General features: G+C 44.1%; 2 protein-coding genes across 13 annotated transcripts in view; one reads left to right on the forward strand and one right to left on the reverse strand.

The window, feature by feature from the left end:
• Positions 1-4864, forward strand: part of RASGEF1A (RasGEF domain family member 1A) — a 264154-nt gene extending 259290 nt beyond the window's left edge. For all 8 annotated transcript variants that reach the window (XM_082425593.1, XM_082425594.1, XM_082425595.1 and 5 more), the window contains 6 exons: positions 292-394; positions 481-560; positions 1328-1519; positions 2145-2268; positions 2709-2781; positions 3109-4864. In XM_082425593.1, the coding sequence (XP_082281719.1) occupies positions 292-394; positions 481-560; positions 1328-1519; positions 2145-2268; positions 2709-2781; positions 3109-3133 (597 nt within the window). In that variant the 3' untranslated portion in view covers positions 3134-4864. The remainder of the gene's footprint in view (positions 1-291; positions 395-480; positions 561-1327; positions 1520-2144; positions 2269-2708; positions 2782-3108) is intronic.
• Positions 4399-20281, reverse strand: part of CSGALNACT2 (chondroitin sulfate N-acetylgalactosaminyltransferase 2) — a 57919-nt gene continuing 42036 nt past the window's right edge. For 3 of the 5 annotated variants that reach the window (XM_082425562.1, XM_082425563.1, XM_082425564.1), the window contains one exon: positions 12138-15186. In XM_082425562.1, coding sequence (XP_082281688.1) covers positions 14894-15186 — 293 coding nt within the window. In that variant the 3' untranslated portion in view covers positions 12138-14893. The other 2 variants (XR_014253556.1, XM_082425565.1) reach the window with 2 other exon arrangements.

The raw sequence follows: 20281 nt of genomic DNA on the forward strand, positions 1-20281 counted from the left end.
CTTAAATTACAACAGAGACCCCATCCTGGGAGGCATCCTGTGCCCAGCATGGCCTGCCAGCTCATCTGGGTCTCCCTTGGTCCTCTCAGCCTGCCTTCCCGCCCCTCTGCCCAGCATCGAAAATGCCATGGCTGCATTTCCTGCCTCTGCAGCCTGCGAGAATCCCTCCACCCCAGGCCTGACAGCTCTGAGGGCCCAGGGCAGCTCCCGTCCAGGCCGCCCTTTGGGGGCTGGTGCCGGAGGGGATGACCCCTGGTGGGGCCCACGCTGAGCAGTCTGGCCGCCCTCCAGGTGGTGAAGAAGAAGCATCGGACTCGCATGCTGGAGTTCTTCATCGACGTGGCCCGAGAGTGCTTCAACATCGGGAACTTCAACTCCATGATGGCCATCATCTGTGAGTGTGCGGGCCCCAGGGGCTCCCCCTCCAGCACGGTGTGGCCCATCTCCCCCTGCCCTGACCCTAGCTGTCGCCCCCTGCAGCTGGCATGAACCTCAGTCCTGTGGCGAGGCTGAAGAAAACCTGGTCCAAAGTCAAGACGGCCAAGTTCGACGTCTTAGAGGTAGGCACCCTGTCTTGTCCCGAGTCGGCCTGAGGAGGGCTGGGCGTCCCATCAGCTCTGGCCCCTTGCTGACGGCCTGCTGCCCCCAGCGCCGTCTGATGTTGGGCGTGTCCGCTGACCTGGCCGCGGCGCCCCCACAAGGCAGGTAGCCCATGCTCTCCTCGGCCCTTGGGACTTGAGTCAGAACCGGCATCGCCTAAAGCAAAGCTCGGGGAAAAGATCAGCAAGGAGTTTGTCGGCAAAAGCAGGCCGACAGCCCCAGGTTGGGCAATGCCGACCAAGCAGCAACTGGCCTTTTCCTCGTTCGACTTCCATGGTGCCGGACCGTCTGGGGGGCCCAGGGGCTGACCGGCAAGTCTACAGCCTTGAGATGTATTTATTTGATCAGAGAATCCAGTTTTTGCAAGTGTGTGTCTTGTGGAGCTGGTCAGGTTTGGGAGGTGTGCGCGAAAGCACAAGGGCAAAGGAAGGTTTTGAAGGAAGGAGGTGAGACCCAGACTTCGCAGGGCAGGGAGGAGGTGTGTGTGAGCTTCAAGATTTCTCTACAGCTTTCCCTGTGACGCCTGGACCCGAACCCAGAAAGCCCCAGCCCAGTGCTCAGACATGTGCCCCTGGGCTTCCTTCCCCTGTGCTCACTCCTGGAGAGGAGGCCTCTTCTGGTGACGGTACAGGGCCACCCAGAGCTGTTTCCTGCAAAGGGGCCTCCTGAGCAGCCCTGAGGGGTGCAGGGGGAGCAGTGCCCACCACATCCTCCCATCTGCCCACAGCACCACATGGACCCATCCAGCAACTTCTGCAACTACCGCACAGCCCTGCAGGGGGCCACACAGAGATCCCAGATGGCCAACAGCAGCCGGGAGAAGATCGTCATCCCTGTGTTCAACCTCTTCGTTAAGGACATCTACTTCCTGCACAAAATCCACACCAACCACCTGCCCAATGGACACATTAACTTCAAGGTCAGCTCAGCCCCCTTGTGGTCTGAGGGGAGGGGGCCCGGCTGTCCCAGCACAGGGTAGGGCAGACTTCCTGGACTTGCTCTAGGACAGGCAGAATCCGTCTGTGCCATGAGAGCTGCCAGGCTGTGGCCCTGTGGCAGAAGGGCCTTTTAGGACTGAAGGCTCCAGGGTGGGTCATGGGTGCCCGGTGACCTCAAGGTGTGAGGATGGCCCCAGTTCTGGGTGGATGATCTGGTGACAGGGCTAGGAGCCACAGGGTCCCAGAGTGAGATCATGGGGTGTTCTGGTTGGTGGTGCTGTGCTGGGTGTGGCTGGGACGCCTGCCTCAGCCTGGAGTTACAGATGAGGCGCTTCTTGGGGTTCCTGCACAGCGGAAGCACAGACCTGGCTGCAGCCCGATGGCTCAGGCAGAGGGCAGGACTGAATGGCCTTGGAGACACCGGCTGGCTCTGTTGTACAGAGTGCTTCCATGGCTATGAAGTCAGCTTTGTAGGGCTACCGTCCAATCTCTCTGGGACCAGGGAAATATCAGCCGACCGAAGCCAGAGTCTACGTCCCCTGCGCTAACCAGGGTTTTCAAGCTTAAAGTGACAAATGAACATCCAGTTGGTCTCTGCCCCTTCAGAAATTTTGGGACATCTCCAGACAGATCCATGAGTTCATGACATGGACACAGGTAGAGTGTCCCTTCGAGAAGGACAAGAAGATTCAGAGTTACCTGCTGACGGCTCCCATCTACAGCGAGGAAGGTGAGGTCCACCTCCACACACTGTAGAAGTCACCCTGACTCGTGCAGGGTGCCCTCCCAGGGTTGTTATTCCCCTGCTACGCTGGGGAAGCTCAGCTCGCAGGGGTGAGTGCATGAGGGTGGGCCATGGGTGGATGGTAGGTGAAGGATAAGGACAAGAAGAGATCAGGCTCCCGAGGCCACTTGAGAGAGCCAGTACGTGGTCGGGCCAGCGCTGCAGAACCAGGAAACGTCTCAGAGTCCCCAGGCAGGTTGCCAGGAACCCCACGCCGCAGAGGCCTGTGGACCAGCCCTGGCCCGAAGTCGCTGCCCCCTTGGTTTAGGAGTTCTTGCCCGGGCCTCGCTCCGCCCTGGGAGGGAGAGTTTGAGAAGGGATAACTGGGGTGGGAGGCAGACTGACCGTGTGTGGACATGGCTTCGGCGGGGCTTCTCGTCTCTCAGCTCTCTTCATCGCCTCCTTCGAAAGTGAAGGTCCCGAGAACCACATGGAAAAGGACAGCTGGAAGACCCTCAGGTAGGAGAACTCCAGAAGCAGTCCGGTGAGCCCCCAAGACCAGCCCCACACCAGAGCCTACAAGGAAGGGAAAGGACGGGGTGGGGGGAGGCATGATGGGTGTGCCCTTTGGAAAGGCGGCCGAGGGCGCCTCTCTGCAGACCGGGGAGAGGAAGGCATCCCCGGTGCAGGCTGAGGACTTGGGGTTTGAACGTCCCTGACCCCTCCCTCAATGGGCAGTTCTAGGCAGCCGGGCCTTCCCCTAGTAGCACAAGCCTGCCCTCTGCTTGCTCAGGGGAAGGGCCTGCCGGCTGCCTGACCACTTTCTCGTTCCCTGCTCACCTTTAGGACCACTCTCCTTAACAGAGCCTGAAGGCACGGATGCAGCCTGCAGACGCTGGATTAAGCACACCTACGTACTGAGTTTTAATCTTGAGTGATATGGGTTGAGATGAGGCCTCACTGGTTGGGGTCCATTTTGTACATAACTTTTATGAAAAAAAAAGAAAAAAGTAATTATTTCATGCATCAGCCTTTGGCACTTAAAGCTTTTTGTTTATGACAGGGCAGGGCCCTGCTTTGGGGAGGGGTGGGGAAAGAGTATCATGGGAGATGGCATCCATGATAACATCTTATTCTAATGAAATGTAGATTTTTATTTTCTACTTTTGATTATTAACATCTTACAAAAACATATTTTAAAAAACCCAACCAAAACCAACGTGAGCCCTGCCTCCTTTCCAGCCAGTGTCTCTGATGTCGGGGTGAGTGCCTTAGAGGGTACTGGCGGGCCCATTCTCGCCTGCAGCCAGTGCCGCTGGAGGCGCCGGGGAAGCTCTGCCCTCAAAGCGCAGGCCCACGAGGTTCTGGCAAGAAGGACTCGGGTGGCCCGGAGGTCTCATTTGCGTACTTCCAGAAGTGAACCTTGAATATGGGCTTTCCAAAGTTTACATTTTCATTTTCCTTTATCAGGGATTTATGGGGGTTGGGGGGAGGTTAGGGGGACACCTGGAAGCATATTTTCTGTTGGAAGATGTCTGGCAAATTGTTCTTCACCTACATTTTAGGAAAAGAGAAAATCTAAAGTAACGTAAGGAGGGAGTCATGGAATTGTCCGTTTTCCAGGCTGTAACTCTGACACACTTAGCTGTAATGAAGCGAATACAAAGTACAATTAAGGATGGGGACGTATAAAGCCATCTTGAAACTCAAGTACAAAGTCAAAAGAAGCAACTTACAAATCAGTATCCTCCTTCCCTCTGGGTGGTGGGTTGGGCCCCCCCTAATGGAATGTGAACCATGGAAGGTTACCCAGGCCAGCACCTGCTGGAGCCCACTCACATACAGCTGCCCAACATTCGGAGGTATTTTCCACACCCGGACTCGAGAGGAGTACTCTCCATTTTCTGACTTCCCGGCCATGGGACAGTGACAGCCCTGCTCCCTCCAAGGCCAGAAATGGGCAATCCATGCTGACTGTCTCCCTCATGTCGGGGCTGTCATTCCATCCAAGCAGATTTGGAACTACTCACCCTGTTTCTCTCCACATGGCTGGCTTCCACCGGAGCCTCCAGCTGGCAGGCCTGGGTAAGGACAGTTAGTTGCTAATTCCCAAAACTCCTAGGAGAGCCTGGAGATGTGAAGGCGAGGCCTCAGGGGGAGGTGGCTCCACGATCCGCTGCTGTCAGCCCAGGGTGGAGCAAGGATATTTACACTGTATTGTCACAGTGTTTTTGCACTTTTCAGACGTTCTAGATAGTACATATTGTATATTGACAGTACATATTGCTTTGTTTATGTATTTGAGATAAAGAAAGGTTTAAAACTTGAGAATATATATTTGGAATACAATGTTAGAACCTTCTCTGTCCATGTGTTAAGGAGCTTTCACATCAGTGTGCGCTTCACTTGGTCATCAGTTCTAGTACCGACCTGACACAGTGCTACATTTGCTACTTTATTTTCCCAATTTGATACATACCCTATGATGTTTTGGTATTTCGAGATGAACTCTGAGTATAAAGCTGTACTTTATAATAATAAAGGATGTCAGCTGTTGGTGTGACTGGATGTACTTGCATCAATAAAAGAACATGTTGCTCCCCTCGTGTGCCTGTTCTCTGTGCGCGGCTCTGTGTTGGCAGGAGGCATGGGGATGCCCGGGCCAGTGGGGAGGACGAGACTGCCAGGGCCACCACGGGCCTTTCAGAGATGAAGCAAGCAGCTCTCACCTCCACATCCTGACAAAGGGCTTTTCAAATAAACATTGCAAAACAAAACAAAGCTGTACAAGAGGCATGTTCTATGCTGCTTTCCTCAAAGAAAGATCCAGAAGGATATCACTAGCAGCTTGAATTACATGGTCATGTCAGTGCAGGAAGCCTACATGGTCATGTCAGTGCAGGAAGCCTACCTTAAACGACTGTCAAGGTTCCTTTACTGCAGGACTAACGAACCTTCAGTGTCCACGGGTGCTGGGGACATTGGGGAGAGCCTGCCGACGTCTTTCTGCTGCGCGGTTCTCCTTCTGTTTCAGTGGGTCACACTCAGGAGCACTAAATAAAAGGGATTTGTTGAGGGGCACACAAGAGCTTGTGGCACTGAAGGAAAAGAACTGAGACACTGCTCTTCTCTGGCCTGTCTCCCACTGCCACCCTGTCACCAGTGCCCAGGCTGGATGAGGTCTGCCCGTGACAGCTCGCCAGACCTGACTCTGCTCCTTCAGGCCCGACTCAGCCCGTTCGAGCAGCAGCGCCCAGCAGAACACTCTGCTGGGGGGGTATTCTGTACTGCATCACCCAGTATAGTGCTGTTAGCTACACAGAGGGACTGAGCCCTGAAATGTGGCCAGTGCGACTGAAGAACAGAACTTCTAACCTTACGTATGTTTAAGTAGCTAGTGGACAGAAGGCGAGGCCTGCGGAGCCTCATCACCTGCTGCCCCTCCAAGTACCTTGCGGAGTAACAGCACACAGTAGGTGCTCAGGTGTTTGTGGAACAAACAAGGACCCCTGTGAGGATGCCTAAGTGACTTCTGGGTAAGTGACAACACTTTTTAGGTCCTTCCATTTAAGGGCATCCTTACTTTCTTGGGGTGAAGTTATTTTTGGAAGTTTCTACCCACCTCAGCTGAAGAAGGAGCAGCACGTCATTTGGTCTGCATCTTGGATGCGGAGCTGGGAGCAGGAGGCGGGCTGGCTTGGCTCGGCACGGCCTTGTTCTTCACCCACGGGTGGTCCCTCCAGGCAGTGCTTCTCAAGGTGTGGGTCCCAGCCTGGCGGCAGCAGCAACACCGGGAACTTGTCTGAGATGTTCTCAGGGCCCCTGCGCAGACCTGCTGAATGGGAAACATGGGAGCGGGGAGCCCAGGCAAGTTGGAGAAGCTCTCCTGGTGGGTAGGGTTCTGCAGGACTCAGCTCCTGCCCACCTCTCCCAGGGGCACGCTGCTGCTCGGGCACTAGACTCACATGCTGTGCACGTGCACCTTCTCCAGTACACTTGCCACCCCGTTCTCTCACACACGTTCTCTGAGCCTCCTTACATCTTCCTGGTGAGTGGCGCTCGTGCTCCTCCGGCCTTGCCCCACCATCCACATCACACTGTTGGCATCCGTCTCATGCACTAGAGCCTCAGCTCTTTCTGTGTAGAAGCCTCTTGGCGTGTAGCTGTGTGGCCAGCGACCAGCGCAGTGTGCAGCTCCTAACTCCATGGGATGACCGAGGGTTACCACCTTTCACTTTACACACACGTTTCAGGGACAAACCTGTTAACAGCATCAGATGTGACAGGAAGATAAGCTAAGATTCTCTACTAAGGCCACAGAGACTTCTGTGACAAAACTAAGATTTTTATACACCTATCACACCTACACATTTGTAAAATGTGTGCCATGTTCCTCAGGGAGGCAAGACAGGGTAAGTGGAAGAGCAAGGAATCAAGAGCTAAACTCTTTGGATTTGAGTCCTAGTTTCCAGTTCCCAGCTGGGTACCCTTGGACAAGTTGTCTGCCTTTTTAAGCCTCCATTTTCCCATGATTAAAATGGAATTACAATACTCTTGATCTCATGGGTTGCTGTAATGTTATATGGCAGAAAGTGCAATGCCTGCTGCATTAGAAGCAGTCAGTGTTAGCTGTGTACCAGCAGTGGCACCCCTGATGAAACTGAATGCCACTTCTCCCACAGAGAGAGGAATCTTCTGGGAAAAGTGAAGCAAAGGATTATTAAGTGCCCTTCTCAAAGGAACAACTCAAGTCCTGGTCAATACAAATATATTCTAACATTACCAAAGAATCACTTAAGTGTCAAATATAACCAACATATAAACATATAAACATATAAACCCTGGTGGCGCAGTGGTTAAGAATCCGCCTGCCAATGCAGGGGACACGGGTTCGAGCCCTGGTCCGGGAAGATCCCATATGCCGCAGAGCAACTAAGCCCGTGTGCCACAACTATTGAGCCTGCGCTCTAGAGCCCGCGAGCCACAACTACTGAGCCTCCGTGCCACAGCTACTGAAGCCCGCGCGCCTAGAGCCCGTGCGCCACAACAAGAGAAGCCACCGCAATGAGAAGCCCGCACACCGCAACGAAGAGTAGCCCCCGCTCGCCGCAACTAGAGAGAAAGCCCGTGCACAGCAACGAAGACCCAACACAGCCAAAAATAAAAATAAATAAATTAAAAAAAAAACAAAACTAAAAATCTTAAAAAAAAAGAAACAGGAGAAGAAATTCACACGAAGTTGGGATTCATAACTACTTTCTAAATGAAATACTTACTATCCACCTATAGGCTGGTAACCTTAGATCATGCCAACATAATTTCTATCTTTATTCTCAAAAAGGCATTCATGACACTGGGAGGAAGGTGAAGGGCTGCTGCCCAAAGCCCACATGCTTCCATCTCAGCACACCCAGGACTCTCAGGTGTGGGTCTTCAGCAACAATGTTAAGGGAACAATGCTGTCAAGAATATAAGAAAGTCTAAGTCAAGCACCTGTTCATTTCTGGCAGCATGAAAGACTAAGTTCTTGCCTACTGAAACTGACTAATAAACTTATGCAAAACTTTAACATCCAAGTGAAGGCAGAAACCCAGAGCTTCACTTTTCAATCCACAAGGGAGATAGAGAAGGAAGTCCAGAGCTTGCTCAAGAAGAAGGGTCAAATAGGAGACCCTAGCCCATAAAGCTGACATCCCCAAAAGCCACCCCTCAGTGTAACAGTGAACTTGAAATAAAGCACTCCTACTCCAACGCCACCAAGGGGGTTAAGGAAGATTGCCTGTTTTGAACCTCGGCACTGAATGGAGATGGGGAAAATTTGCCCCTGATAATTTATAACCACAAGTCAGTGAGTTTTACAAAGTTTTGCCGCACAAATCACACTGGTCAAAAATACTTTAAGCTGAGAATTTAGTTTAACATGGCCCTGAACTGATACTGTCCCTAAGTTACTCAGCAGAAGCAAACACTCTAACCTATATTCTAGTTTTAAAAGTCTCTCCTTAGCTGTGTCTAATATTCTGTTAAACCCACCTATTGGATTTTAAAAATTCATTTTCATTTCTAGATGCTCTATTTGGTTCTTTTCCAAATCCATTTGGACAAAATTCTGTATAAATTACCAGAACGTAAAACAGAGAGACAAAGATTGGAAAATATGAAACAGGTTTAACGTATGTTATCAGAGTTACGGAAGAGAGAGAGAAGAAGGCAGAGACAATGAAAATGTAATAGCTGAGAATCTTCCAGAATTGACAAAAGACAATCCAAGAAGCCCAAAGATTCTCAAGCAGGATAAAAAACAAAAAACAAAAACAAAATCTGCACACAGACATATCATGGTGATACAGAACAGAGATAAAGAAGAGATTTTAAAGACAGGTGAAGAAAAAGAAGGTTGATTACCTTCAAAGGCATATCAACTGTTAAGCTGATAGCTTACTTCACAACAGAAATAACTGAAGGCAGAAGACAGTGGAATAATAACATCAATGTGCTGTGGAATTAAAGAAACCTCAGCTAGAGTTAGAGTTGGGACAGGCCTGGAGGGGGGGTTCTCATACCTAGCTACACATCACCAATTACTCCAAACAGGAAGAGAGAGAGCAAACATCTCCATCACAGAAAGGTGTTGCCCGCTTTACCACCAACCAGGAAGAAGAAAACTTCTCTCCCCTGAGCACAGGCCAGCCAGTCAGAGACTACAGAAGCCCACCAATGAGAAGCCTCCATACTTTGAACTCCCAACTTCCTCCAATGGATCCTTGGGTTAATACAGTCCCTCCCAATTCCCCCTTTTACCTTAGAGAAGCAAGTTTCCTTTCCTTGCTCTCTGATTTGCCTATGGTCCACCGTCCACCTTAGTTCACACACCCAGAATTGCAATTCCTCTGGCTATTCCCGAATAAACTCGCTTTTCCTGGTAAAATAACTGATTGTATTATTAAAGTTGACAGTGCTAAAAGATTTCTCAACCTAGAATTCTCAACACTTCAAAAAATATTTCTGGGGCTTCCCTGGTGGCGCAGTGGTTGAGAATCTGCCTGCTAATGCAGGGGACACGGGTTCGAACCCTGGTCTGGGAAGATCCCACATGCCGCGAAGCAACTAGGCCCGTGAGCCACAACTACTGAGCCTGCGCGTCTGGAGCCTGTGCTCCGCAACAACAGAGGCCACGATAGTGAGAGGCCCACGCACCGCGATGAAGAGTGGCCCCCGCTCGCCGCAACTAGAGAAAGCCCTCGCACAGAAACGAAGACCCAACACAGCCAAAAATAAATAAATAAATTTAAAAAAAAATTTCTTAAATGAGATAAAGATATTACACACTAAAATGGAGTTTGCTATCAGACCTTCACTAAAAGAAATGCTACAGGATGAATCTTGACTCCTACTGCATACTATATAAAAATTATTTCCATATGAATCATAGATCTAAACATGAAAGGCAATACGATAAAGCATTTAAAAGAAAACATGAATGTTTCTTCTTTACTTTGGAGTAGGCAAAGGTTTTTAAAACTGGACACCAAAACCACTAGCCATAAAAGAAAGAAAACCGATCAACTGGACTTTATTAAAACTTAAGAACTTTTGCTTATTAACAGATAACATTAAGAGAATGAAGAACACTCCCCTGCCTGGGAGAAGACATTTGCAATATATAAATCTGACAAAAGACTCATATCCAGAATATATAAGTAACTCCTACACACCAATTAAAAAAAAAAGCCAATTAAAGAAAAAGGGCAAACAACTGGAATAGGCATTTCACAAACAAGATATCCAAATGGCCAATAAGCATATGAAAAGATACTCAACATCATTTTCCTGATGATAAACTAAACTAAACTCAAAAGGAGATAACTGTACACACCCAACAGAAATTAAAGAGTCTGAATTACAAACACTGAAAATACTGTGCTGGGGAGGATGTGAAGCAACTGGGTCTCTCATATGTGGCTGGCAGGGGGTCAGTTATTTGGAAGGACTGAGAAAAATTTGCCAACACCTGGCAAGACTATTCAAGAAAAAAGAAAAGCACAAACAGTATCAGGAATGAGAAAGAAGCTATCACTATAGATCACATACATATTACACAGATAACAAGAGGAAATGGCAAACAACTTTGTACATTTCATCTAAAATTTCAAATTTATCAGGATAAATTCCTAGAAAACAGCACCTTACCTAAAACAATGCAATCAAAACTGACTCTAGAAGAAACAGAATATCTGAACAGTTCCACAATCATTAAATAAATTGAACCAGTGATCAGAGATCTTACTATATAGAAAAGTTCAGGCCCAGGTGGCTTTCAGGAAGTTTTGTCAAATATTCAAGGAAGAAATAATTACAGTCTTACAAAACTTTTCTAGAAACAGAGTACAAAGGAACACCTGTAACTTATTTTATAAGCTAGTAAAACCTTAATAGAAAAGCCCAAGGGTGAGAAAGGAAGTATAATACATACAGGCAATCTTACTCATGAACACAGATGAAAAACACCTGAAAAAAGTACATATATAATATACACACCCATACACACACAAATATATACAGATATGTAAATAAATATGTGTTTGTGTATGCATGCAAACCGAATCCAGCAATGTATAAGGATAATATAACACATCATGACAGATTGGCATTGACCCCAGGAATGCAAGGGTACTTCAGACAATTAACCTAATTCATCAATTTAACATATTAAAGATGGGAAAAAATTATATAATTATCTCAAAAGATATAGTAAAAATATTTGATAAATGTTCTCAAGCATGATAAAAACTTGCCAAGTAATAATAGAAGGTAACTTTATTAACTTAATAAAGGGTATTTATAAAAATACCTATAGCAAATACCATACTTACTGATGAAACACTGAGAATGTCTCCCTTGAAATAAGAAATATGGGCAGGAAGTCCTCTACTATCACTCCAGTCAACACTGCACAACAAATCCTAACAAGCACAGTAAGACAAGAAAAATAAAGATATAAAAATTGATAAGAAACAAAACTTCTACTACTCATAGATAACAGAAAAATGCGAAAGAAACTAGAAATACATTATTAGAATTAATTGTGTTCAGCAAGGCTACTGAACACAAAAATTAACACACAAAAATCAGTCTGATTTCTAAATACCAGCAATAGACAATAAAGATAAATAAAAGATAGTTACAATGGCATCAAAAATGCAAACTACCTAGGAAAAAAAATCTAAAAAAATAATACACGGAAATCCACTGTGTGAAAAAGTATAAAACTTAATTGAAAGACAATAAAGACCAAAATAGATAATGTCATGTTCAAGGATCAGAGAGCTCTGTATGATAAAGATGTACATTTTCCCCAAAGTGACCTTATAGAGTCAATGAGATTCTAATAAAAATTCACAAAAGTTTTCATTAAACTTAACAAGCTTATTCTAAAACTTATATGAAAGTACAAAGGCTGCAAACAGCCATGACAATCTTTAAGAACAAGGTGAGCGGATTCTCAGAAATATCAACTCCTATAATGTTACAGTAATATTAGACTGTGATGTGATGACGTGGTGAGAGACAGCCTAATCTGCTGAACAGATGAGAGCCCAGGAGCAGACCTGTGTGTGTATGACATCTGATGGATGAGAGTGGTTTTGCAGATCTGTGGGTAAAATATGGACTTCATAGTAAGGCAACGCTGGAAAAAAGTGAAATGCAATCCTTACGTCACATAATACACAAAACCTCTTCCACTTTTATGACTGGGAAAAAGCAAAGCTATGTATGAGGTATTCAGAAGATAATACAGAACAATAGTTTTAAGATACCCTTCTCTATTATGAGGTCATAAATCAGTAATAAAAAGAAAACATAAAGGAAAAAGATTAACTGAACACATTAAAGTTAATTTTTATTCATCAAAAAGTACCATCAAGAATGGGAAAAGACAAGCCACATCCTGGGAGAAGTTACTTGTAAACATTTAACCAACAAGAATTGGTACCCAGAATATGTGAGGAATTCCTATGAACTTATAATAATGGGCAAAAAGACTGGAAATGAAATTATAATTACAATTCATGCCTAAAGCCCACTAGATTAGCAAGAATTAATAAGCCTGACAAAATTAAGTATTGCCAAGGATGCAAAGTGAATCTCTTACAGTGCTGGAGGTGGTCCACTTTGGAAAGTAAGTTGAACGTACACACAACCGATGACTTAGCATCATTACTCCTAGAGAAATTCTCGCACACTCCTAAGAGACACGCACAGCAGTATTCATGACAACATTGCTTGTGATAGCAAAAGCAAACAAGTAAACAAAAAAAAAACTATGAATGATCCAAATATCTATAAACAGTAGAATAATACTACAGTATATTCATTCAGTGGAATACTAGTCAGTAATGAAAATGAATTAATTTTGAGATTAACATGAGTGAACCTCAAAAACAAAATACTGAAAGTTAGAGTATAATGAAATAATATGCATACAAATTCAAAACAGGCAAAATAGTCATTGCGTAGAGACACATACATAGTTGGGAAAACTGTGAAGAAAAATGAGTGAAAAACTATCACAAAAATCAGGATAGTGACTATTATGGAGAGAGTGAGGGTATGTGATCGAGAAAGGGCACACAGAGGCCTTTCACTGGTAATGTTCTATATCCTAATCTGAATAGCTGGTGCACTAGCGTTGGCTTTACTATTCTTTAAAGTACACATTTACATGTCATACACTTTTCTGTATTTATGATATTTTACAACAGAAAGAAATTAACTTATCACATTTTCATTTAACTTTCGGTAATAAAATACTTTATTGGTACCTTTTACTGTCAAAAACAGAGTAATGTTTCCATTGTTTAGCTTCCATCTTTAAATGAAAAGCTTTTTTTTTAAAAAAAAAGGAGAAAAAAAATCATTTGATTCTGTCAAAAAACCAGCTACAACTCACTTTTGCAAATAATTAGGTTCTCTCACTTTAAATACCTTAATTCACTGGTCTTCACAATAAATAACTGTATATAAAAGGAAAAAAAAAAAAAAAAAAAGAGACAATGGCCTAAACAATTTTGCAGAGAACAGTTTACACATCTTAAAAAACTAAGCCTAAATGCTACCCCAACTAAAAACTTGTAAGAATATTTAGTAAGAGTTATTATAAAATTGAATTCATGTAGCACCAAGAAATTTGATATTTATAATATTTCAGATGATATGATTTACTGAGCAAAAAGAGTAATGATTTGTCTTCTATGAATTTTCAGGGGTTTCTATACAAATAGAAAGAATTCAATATAGGTCCCTTTTAAAAGCCAAAGGTTCAAAAATCTATGCATGCCTTTAACCATATCTCCAATTTGTGGATCTAGCAATTGACCATATAGTAAAAGATCCATGTGTGATAAATAACATAGTACAGTCACATCTGAATATAATTTCTTATTCATCTTGTCTCATTAATATAATTTACACCTCAATTAAAACATCATTCTATCTGCAAGTTATATATTTCTCTAAAATATTCTGTAATTCAGATTTCCATTTAGACAACCTTCCCCTCCTCCTCTTTTCTCGAATCAGTTATGATCTTATGGTATACCTCATTAAATTGTTTTATTTTTCTTCCTTCAGTGAAACTCCCCCTCAACTCAAAGTATTACAATAACACAGACGTAGCTTAATTAACATATTAGAAAAAAAGGATAATACATACATATGGATCCATGCTAAATAAGACAACACAAAGCAAAAAACACACGACACCATGCTATGTTCATCTATTCTGAGCCACCGCAAGAAGGCCCTGATAGGGCCCTGGCTCATGTAAATTGATGTCCCAGACACCAGTTTAGTGTCCTATACTCCAGCATAATTAACTGTTCTGTTAAAGACGTTTCCATGTTTATTTCTGTTTATTCAAAACAGTCTACAGCAACTTTGACTCCTAATCCTGAACATGATGCTAAATTAGTAACACATTATATTTTTAATCAAGCCACAGATTATAACCTTAGTATTTTCTACTATTACCCATTTGTTTAAAAACAGACATTGAGGGAGCTAGGCAACACAAAGTTGAGGGATTTTTGTCTCTGCCTTCTCTTGATTAGTTGGGGATTTCAGATGTGTCATTTAATTATCCTCTGTTTCAGTGAAAAAGGATTCTTTAAGCAACTGCCCAAAGATCTTAATTTAGAACCAAGCAGGTTGACTCAGTGGTCGGTAGGTGACGAGCCCTTATCCACACACTCCATCCATGACACTCCGTCCTCTCTTTGGGAACAGGATGCTCCCGACCCACCTTCAGCACAACACATTCCACCCCTCAGCCCAGACGCAACCAGGATACACGTCAGAACATGAAGCCGGGTAACATTAACTCAAAGCTACTCTTAGAACAAAGAGCAGATTTTGATTTGTCAATGATTCCATAGTGAAGTATACTCACAAAACAGAGACTCTGCATTGCAAAACTTGCTTTTTCTTCTCACACTAAATTGCTAAAGTAATGTCAGCAAGAACACAAAAGATAAGCATGTCTTCTTTGAAAGAGGCACTGCATCTGGAATTGGAATTAAGGCTAAATAAATAGTGCTGGTTTGTGGCTCAGACTAACGTGTCACTGATTACATTAACCAACAGCTTCGCTATTTGTCCTGTATGCCTGTTTGTGAAGATGCGCCTCTATCTCCTCCCTGAAGACCAGCATTCCCAGGTGTGAGTGAGAGGCTTCGTTCATGGCTTTGGACTGGATGCACATGCGGTACTGCTCGGGGGTCAACTCATCAGCACAGCGTTTCTCATGCCAGAGGTGGAAAAGACCAGGAACCGGAGTCCGAATCACAATCAGGTCACCATGTAAGTATTTTCGATAAAGATGAACATCTTCTCCACCCCAACCTTTTACTTCCATATCAAATCCACCTGCAGGATCAAAACTCACACTGTTAAATAACTGCCTGGCAGCCGGAGCACAGTCAAACCTGATAAAGACTTAAACATTCTGCTTCAAATGAGATGGCGCGGTATAATCCAAAGACACCTGAAGTAGAGGACTGACATCCTGGTTTAGAAATCCAGTTACCAGCTGACGTCTAGAAGCTCACAATCTGTTGTTGAGAGTATCAAAATGAGATTAAACATTTGAGAATACTTTGTAAACTTCAGAGTTCTATAGAAAACCTCTAGAAAGTCAAATAAAGGAGAAGGAAATATAAATCACCCACAACATCACCACCATTAATGTTTTATTATGTTTTCTTTCTATCCTTTGAGATCCAAGTTCTTCTGGGTCACAGAAAACTTTCCGGAAGGGAAAACAGAAGAAATGGACAAGGTGGACACATAAAGTTGAGAATGGGCACACAGATGATTTAAAGCCATGGAAGTGGGTGAAATTACTAGAGTTTACAGGGAAAACAGGGCCCAGGTCTAAATGCTAAGAAATGTCAATATCTAGAGGGTAAACAGGCAGAGAAAGACAAGTCAGCAAAAGAGACTGAGAGGTGGCCCCAGAAGAAGGAGAAAATTCTGGAGAATGTGCTATCACAGTAGTAAAGTGAGGAAAGCATCTTGAGAAAGAAATGGTCAAGTGTGTGCTGCTCAATTAAGAACTTAAAGAGAATCAAGTAGACCTGGCAATGTAAATGTCACTTAGAGCCTTACTTAGAGCAAGGGAGATAGAGTTCACACTATTTTCAAATTGGTTTAAGCTGAACTAACTTTAAAGAAGCATGGAGAATACAAACTATTTTGAGTTTTTTGAAAAGCTAGAAAAGATTCTTAAAAAGGGAGAAAAAAATTAATTATTTAATTAAAAGCTAGGTTTCCAAATTATGTCTTTTGTCAAATTCTATGTCACTTAATTTCACTCTCATAGGATGACAATAATCCTGAGATCTCTTAAAAATATTACTTTAAATAGTCACAGCTTTACTAAATGCTATGCCTGATTATATCTTGGCTTTTCTTCCTTGTAGATACGAATAAGCTCCTCAAATATTGGAGATGGTACAGATAGTGAAAATAAACAGAGGACTTCCGGTTTCTGGTCCAGCATGTACAGACCTTAGAAGTCATCACTCCATCCTGACAACAAGTAAAAAGTTGAACAAACTGAAAACTCAACAACTCTTTTCAGATCCCTCAGAAAAATAAAGTCACAGGGCAAACTGTGAAGAGACAGATAGGTGGGTAAGACAGAATCACAACTATTAGGGAAGAAATGGACTAATAGAAATCTCCAGGGGAACCAGTACTGGGGTAGGAAAATCTGAACTGTAATTGATGAATTGCTAGAGGCTCAGTGGAAAAGTCTAAGAGTTGAAAATTCCAGAGAGGCCTGCACACTTTTGTGAGTTTTACCTCTAGGTCTACCAGGTTCTCACAGTGAAGACTTGAGAAAAATCCCCTAGCGCTTTCAGAAGGAGGGGGAAAGTAACCATTCTAAAATACGCCAGGGCATTTTGTTCTTCTTAGTAAGGCCTGTGCTCAGGAAAAACTATTTTACCAGAGTCTAACCTATGTGGGGGAAGGGATATACCCAACTCCAGCCCACTCTAGCCATCCTGTCCCACCTAAGATTGGGGGCTGTGTCTGTGAAACGATTGTGAAGTTCATGGTCCAGGCTCACAGGCTCACTAAAGACGGACTGAGACCTTATCACAGAACTACAGAATACTTCCTCTTCTCCCACACCTTACCATCACTAAAGGCCTATTTACTGCAGTTTCCTTTACCCAGTACATCATGTTCAGCTATGAAGAAAAAAATTAGGCAAACTAAAAGTCAAAAAACAGTTTGAAGTGAGACAGGCTGGGACCCGGGACCCTTTGCTGCAGTGCTGCAGTGCTTACACCTGGACACACCTCTCCTTGAGCAACAAAATACAAAGAAACCGTATGGGACGAAAATTAACTTCATGAATGCGCAGTTGGGGCAAATTATGGATAGAAAGATACAAAAGACCGAAAAACCCAACTGCCACTTCTAAAGAGCCTGGAGCAAAAACTGGGTGTCAGGAGCAAAAGCAGGGTACTGTGCATGCCCCCTGCACACAACACCACAAAGGGGTGGGCAAACGACCTAAGCCACCCCTCTGGCCCGACCCCTGGACACACGCCTACCCTCACCCCATATAAGGAACAAGCTCACCCTGCCTCAGCGAGTGAGCAAGCAAGGGAACCTGTTGTTTGTTCTCACTCCCCGCTGCTGCAGCAGGGGCCCCAATAAAGCCTTGCATGAATTTCTTGTCTGGCCTCTAGTCAGTTTCTATTGCTTGGGGAAGGCTAAGAACCCTGGTCAGTAACAGAAGAGAAAGAGCAAACATCAGAACCAGACTCAGATATGGCAGGGATGTTGGAACTAAAGGACTGTGAATTTAAAAGGACTATAATTAATACGCTAAGTGCTCTAATGGAAAAAGCAGACAACATGCAAGAACAGGTGGGTAATGTAAGCAGAGAGAGAGAGAGATTCTAAGAAAGAATCACAAAGAAATGCTAAAAATAAAAAGCAATGTAACAGAAATGAAGAATACCTTTGAGGGGCTCACTAGTAGACTGGACTTGGCTGAGGAAAGAATCTCTGAACTTGAGAACAGGTGAATAGAGACTTCCAAGACTGAAAAGCAAAGAGAAAGAAGACTGGGGGTGGGGGGTGGGGAGGAGAAGAAAAGAAAAAACAGAACAGAATATCCAAGAACTATGGGACAACTACAAAAGGTGTAACATATGTATAATGGGAATACCAGAAGGACAGGAAAGAGGGACAAGAACAGAAGCTCCAAATGAAAGAGGCTAAACTGCAAACAAGTGCTACTGAGAGGGCAGGGGCTCCCTTTCTCACCCAGCCCACGTTCATAGGGTAGAGGCTCTCCAAGAGGGAGTAGGCCCTTCTGCTCCCACCTAATGTCCTGCTCATAAAGCAGGGGTGTCCCTCTGAGAGAAGTGTGACACTATCTCCACCCCCAGGTCTGGAGCAGAGGCTCAGAGCTCTTTCTCAGGGGAAGCAGCAGTCCATAAGAACAAATGCTCCAGAGCTTTTCCCAAAGGAACTGACTTTATTTAAAAGAGAATGTGCAGAAATTCAGGCCTAAGGGGGCTCTTGAAAATACTGGAGATTTGGTGGTAAACAATTAAGAGGAGGCTGGTAGCCCCATTAGAACAAGCTAAAATGTAGGCCAGCCAGTTTACCAGAGCAAGGCAGGCAAAGAGACAGCTAAGAAGAGCCCTCCTGGGGTCCAAGCAAACCTCAAAAACTTGCCTCAAAAACTACCCTGCAAAAGGGTTCGATTTAATTGATTCAGACTATGGAGCAATTTATGTCCCAGAGCACTGTCAAATCAGGCAGCAAATTAGTGCAGCCTAACAGCCTAATAGGTAGGAGTGACATCAACAGGAATGGAAAGAGACAGTCAAAGAGAGCCCCGCTAAATCCAACGTCATCCCAGGATGGCTGTGCACATGCCCTGATGAGTGACATGAGAAGCTTCATATTGTTGGGAGGCAGAGGGGTGGGGAGACAGAATTCACTAAAATAGTAAAGGCAAGTCAATTAATAAATGAATAAGCAAAGTCAAAACAAAATACAAGCCCTGGAGGCAGGGGGAGTCAATATCTAGAATCAACACAAAATATTATCTAAAATGTCCAGTTTTCAAAAAAGTATTGAAAGAATACTGAAAAGTGTGACCCGTATACCAAAAGAAAAGCAGGCAACAGAAACTGCCTGTGAGAGCACCCAGACGTCAGTTTTAGCAGATTTCAAAACAACCATTATAAATATGTTCCAAGAATTAAAAGACACCATGCTTAAAAAAGTAACAAAGTAAGACAACAATGTCTCATCAAGAAGAGAATATTAATAAAGAGATAGAAATGAGATTCTGGAGTTAAAAAGCACAATAACTCAAATGAAAAATTCACTGGCGCAGCTCAACAGTAGATCTGAACTAACAAAAGAAGAATCAGTGAACCTGAAGATAGATCAATTGAGATTATGCAATACAAAGAAAAGAGGAAAAGAATGAAGAAAAATGAACAGTCTCAGAGAAATGTGGGACACCATTAACTGCTCCAACATATATCTAATAGAAATACAAGGAAAAAACAATGAGAAAGGAGCAGTGAGAAATAACAGAGGTCAGAAGGCAGTGATGTATCCTTACTATTTTATTAAGCAAGAAATCAGGGAAAAAGGCATTAGTTTCATGTAATAGTCTTTTTTATTACTATTTGCTGATTTTCCATCATTTGTTCAGAGATAAAAAGGTGGAGGACTTCCCTGCTGGCGCAGTGGTTAAGGATCCGCCTGCCAATGCAGGGGACATGGGTTCGAGCCCTGGTCAAGATCCCACATGCCGCGGAGCAACTAAGCCCGTGTGCCACAACTACTGAGCCCGTGTGCTGCAACTACTGAAGCCTGCGCATCTAGAGCCCGTGCTCCGCAACAAGAGAAGCCACCACAATGAGAAGCCTGCACACCGCAACAAAGAGTAGCCCCCCTTCACTGCAACTAGAGAAAGCCCACGCACAGCAACGAAGATCCAACGTGGCCAAAAAAAAAAAAAAAGACAAGGTGTAGGAATTTCCAAAACAAATGGCTGATTATAAAAATGAAGGTAAGATGGACCTAAAAAATACACAAAATATATTCTATTAAAAAATATATATACCATATATTCTAATACGCTGTGGAAAGGTAGCCCCTGAATGAATCAGGAGACATGGAATGAATGAATCAGGTTTCAGCCTGCTTCCTTAAACTAGGCTCTGATGCTTTAATTTTTGCTGGGTGAGACTAAAGGTACAATGGGGCAGGTAGCTTAGATGAGATTCTTCAAGGTTAGCTTTGGTTTAGGGGTGTGGATGACTAAGCCAGTGATTCCAAGTTCCCCACTCCAACTTCAACCAGAGCTAGAAAGAGTAGGCGTTTTTCCATTTGTTTTAAATACTGGGATTTTGCATTATGTTCAAGAAAACGGTGGTTTCCTCTCCAAGTAAAAAATATGAAAGCCCTT

This window comes from Balaenoptera physalus (assembly GCF_965194825.1).
Source record: "Balaenoptera physalus genome assembly, chromosome: 14".
NCBI lineage: Eukaryota > Metazoa > Chordata > Mammalia > Artiodactyla > Balaenopteridae > Balaenoptera > Balaenoptera physalus.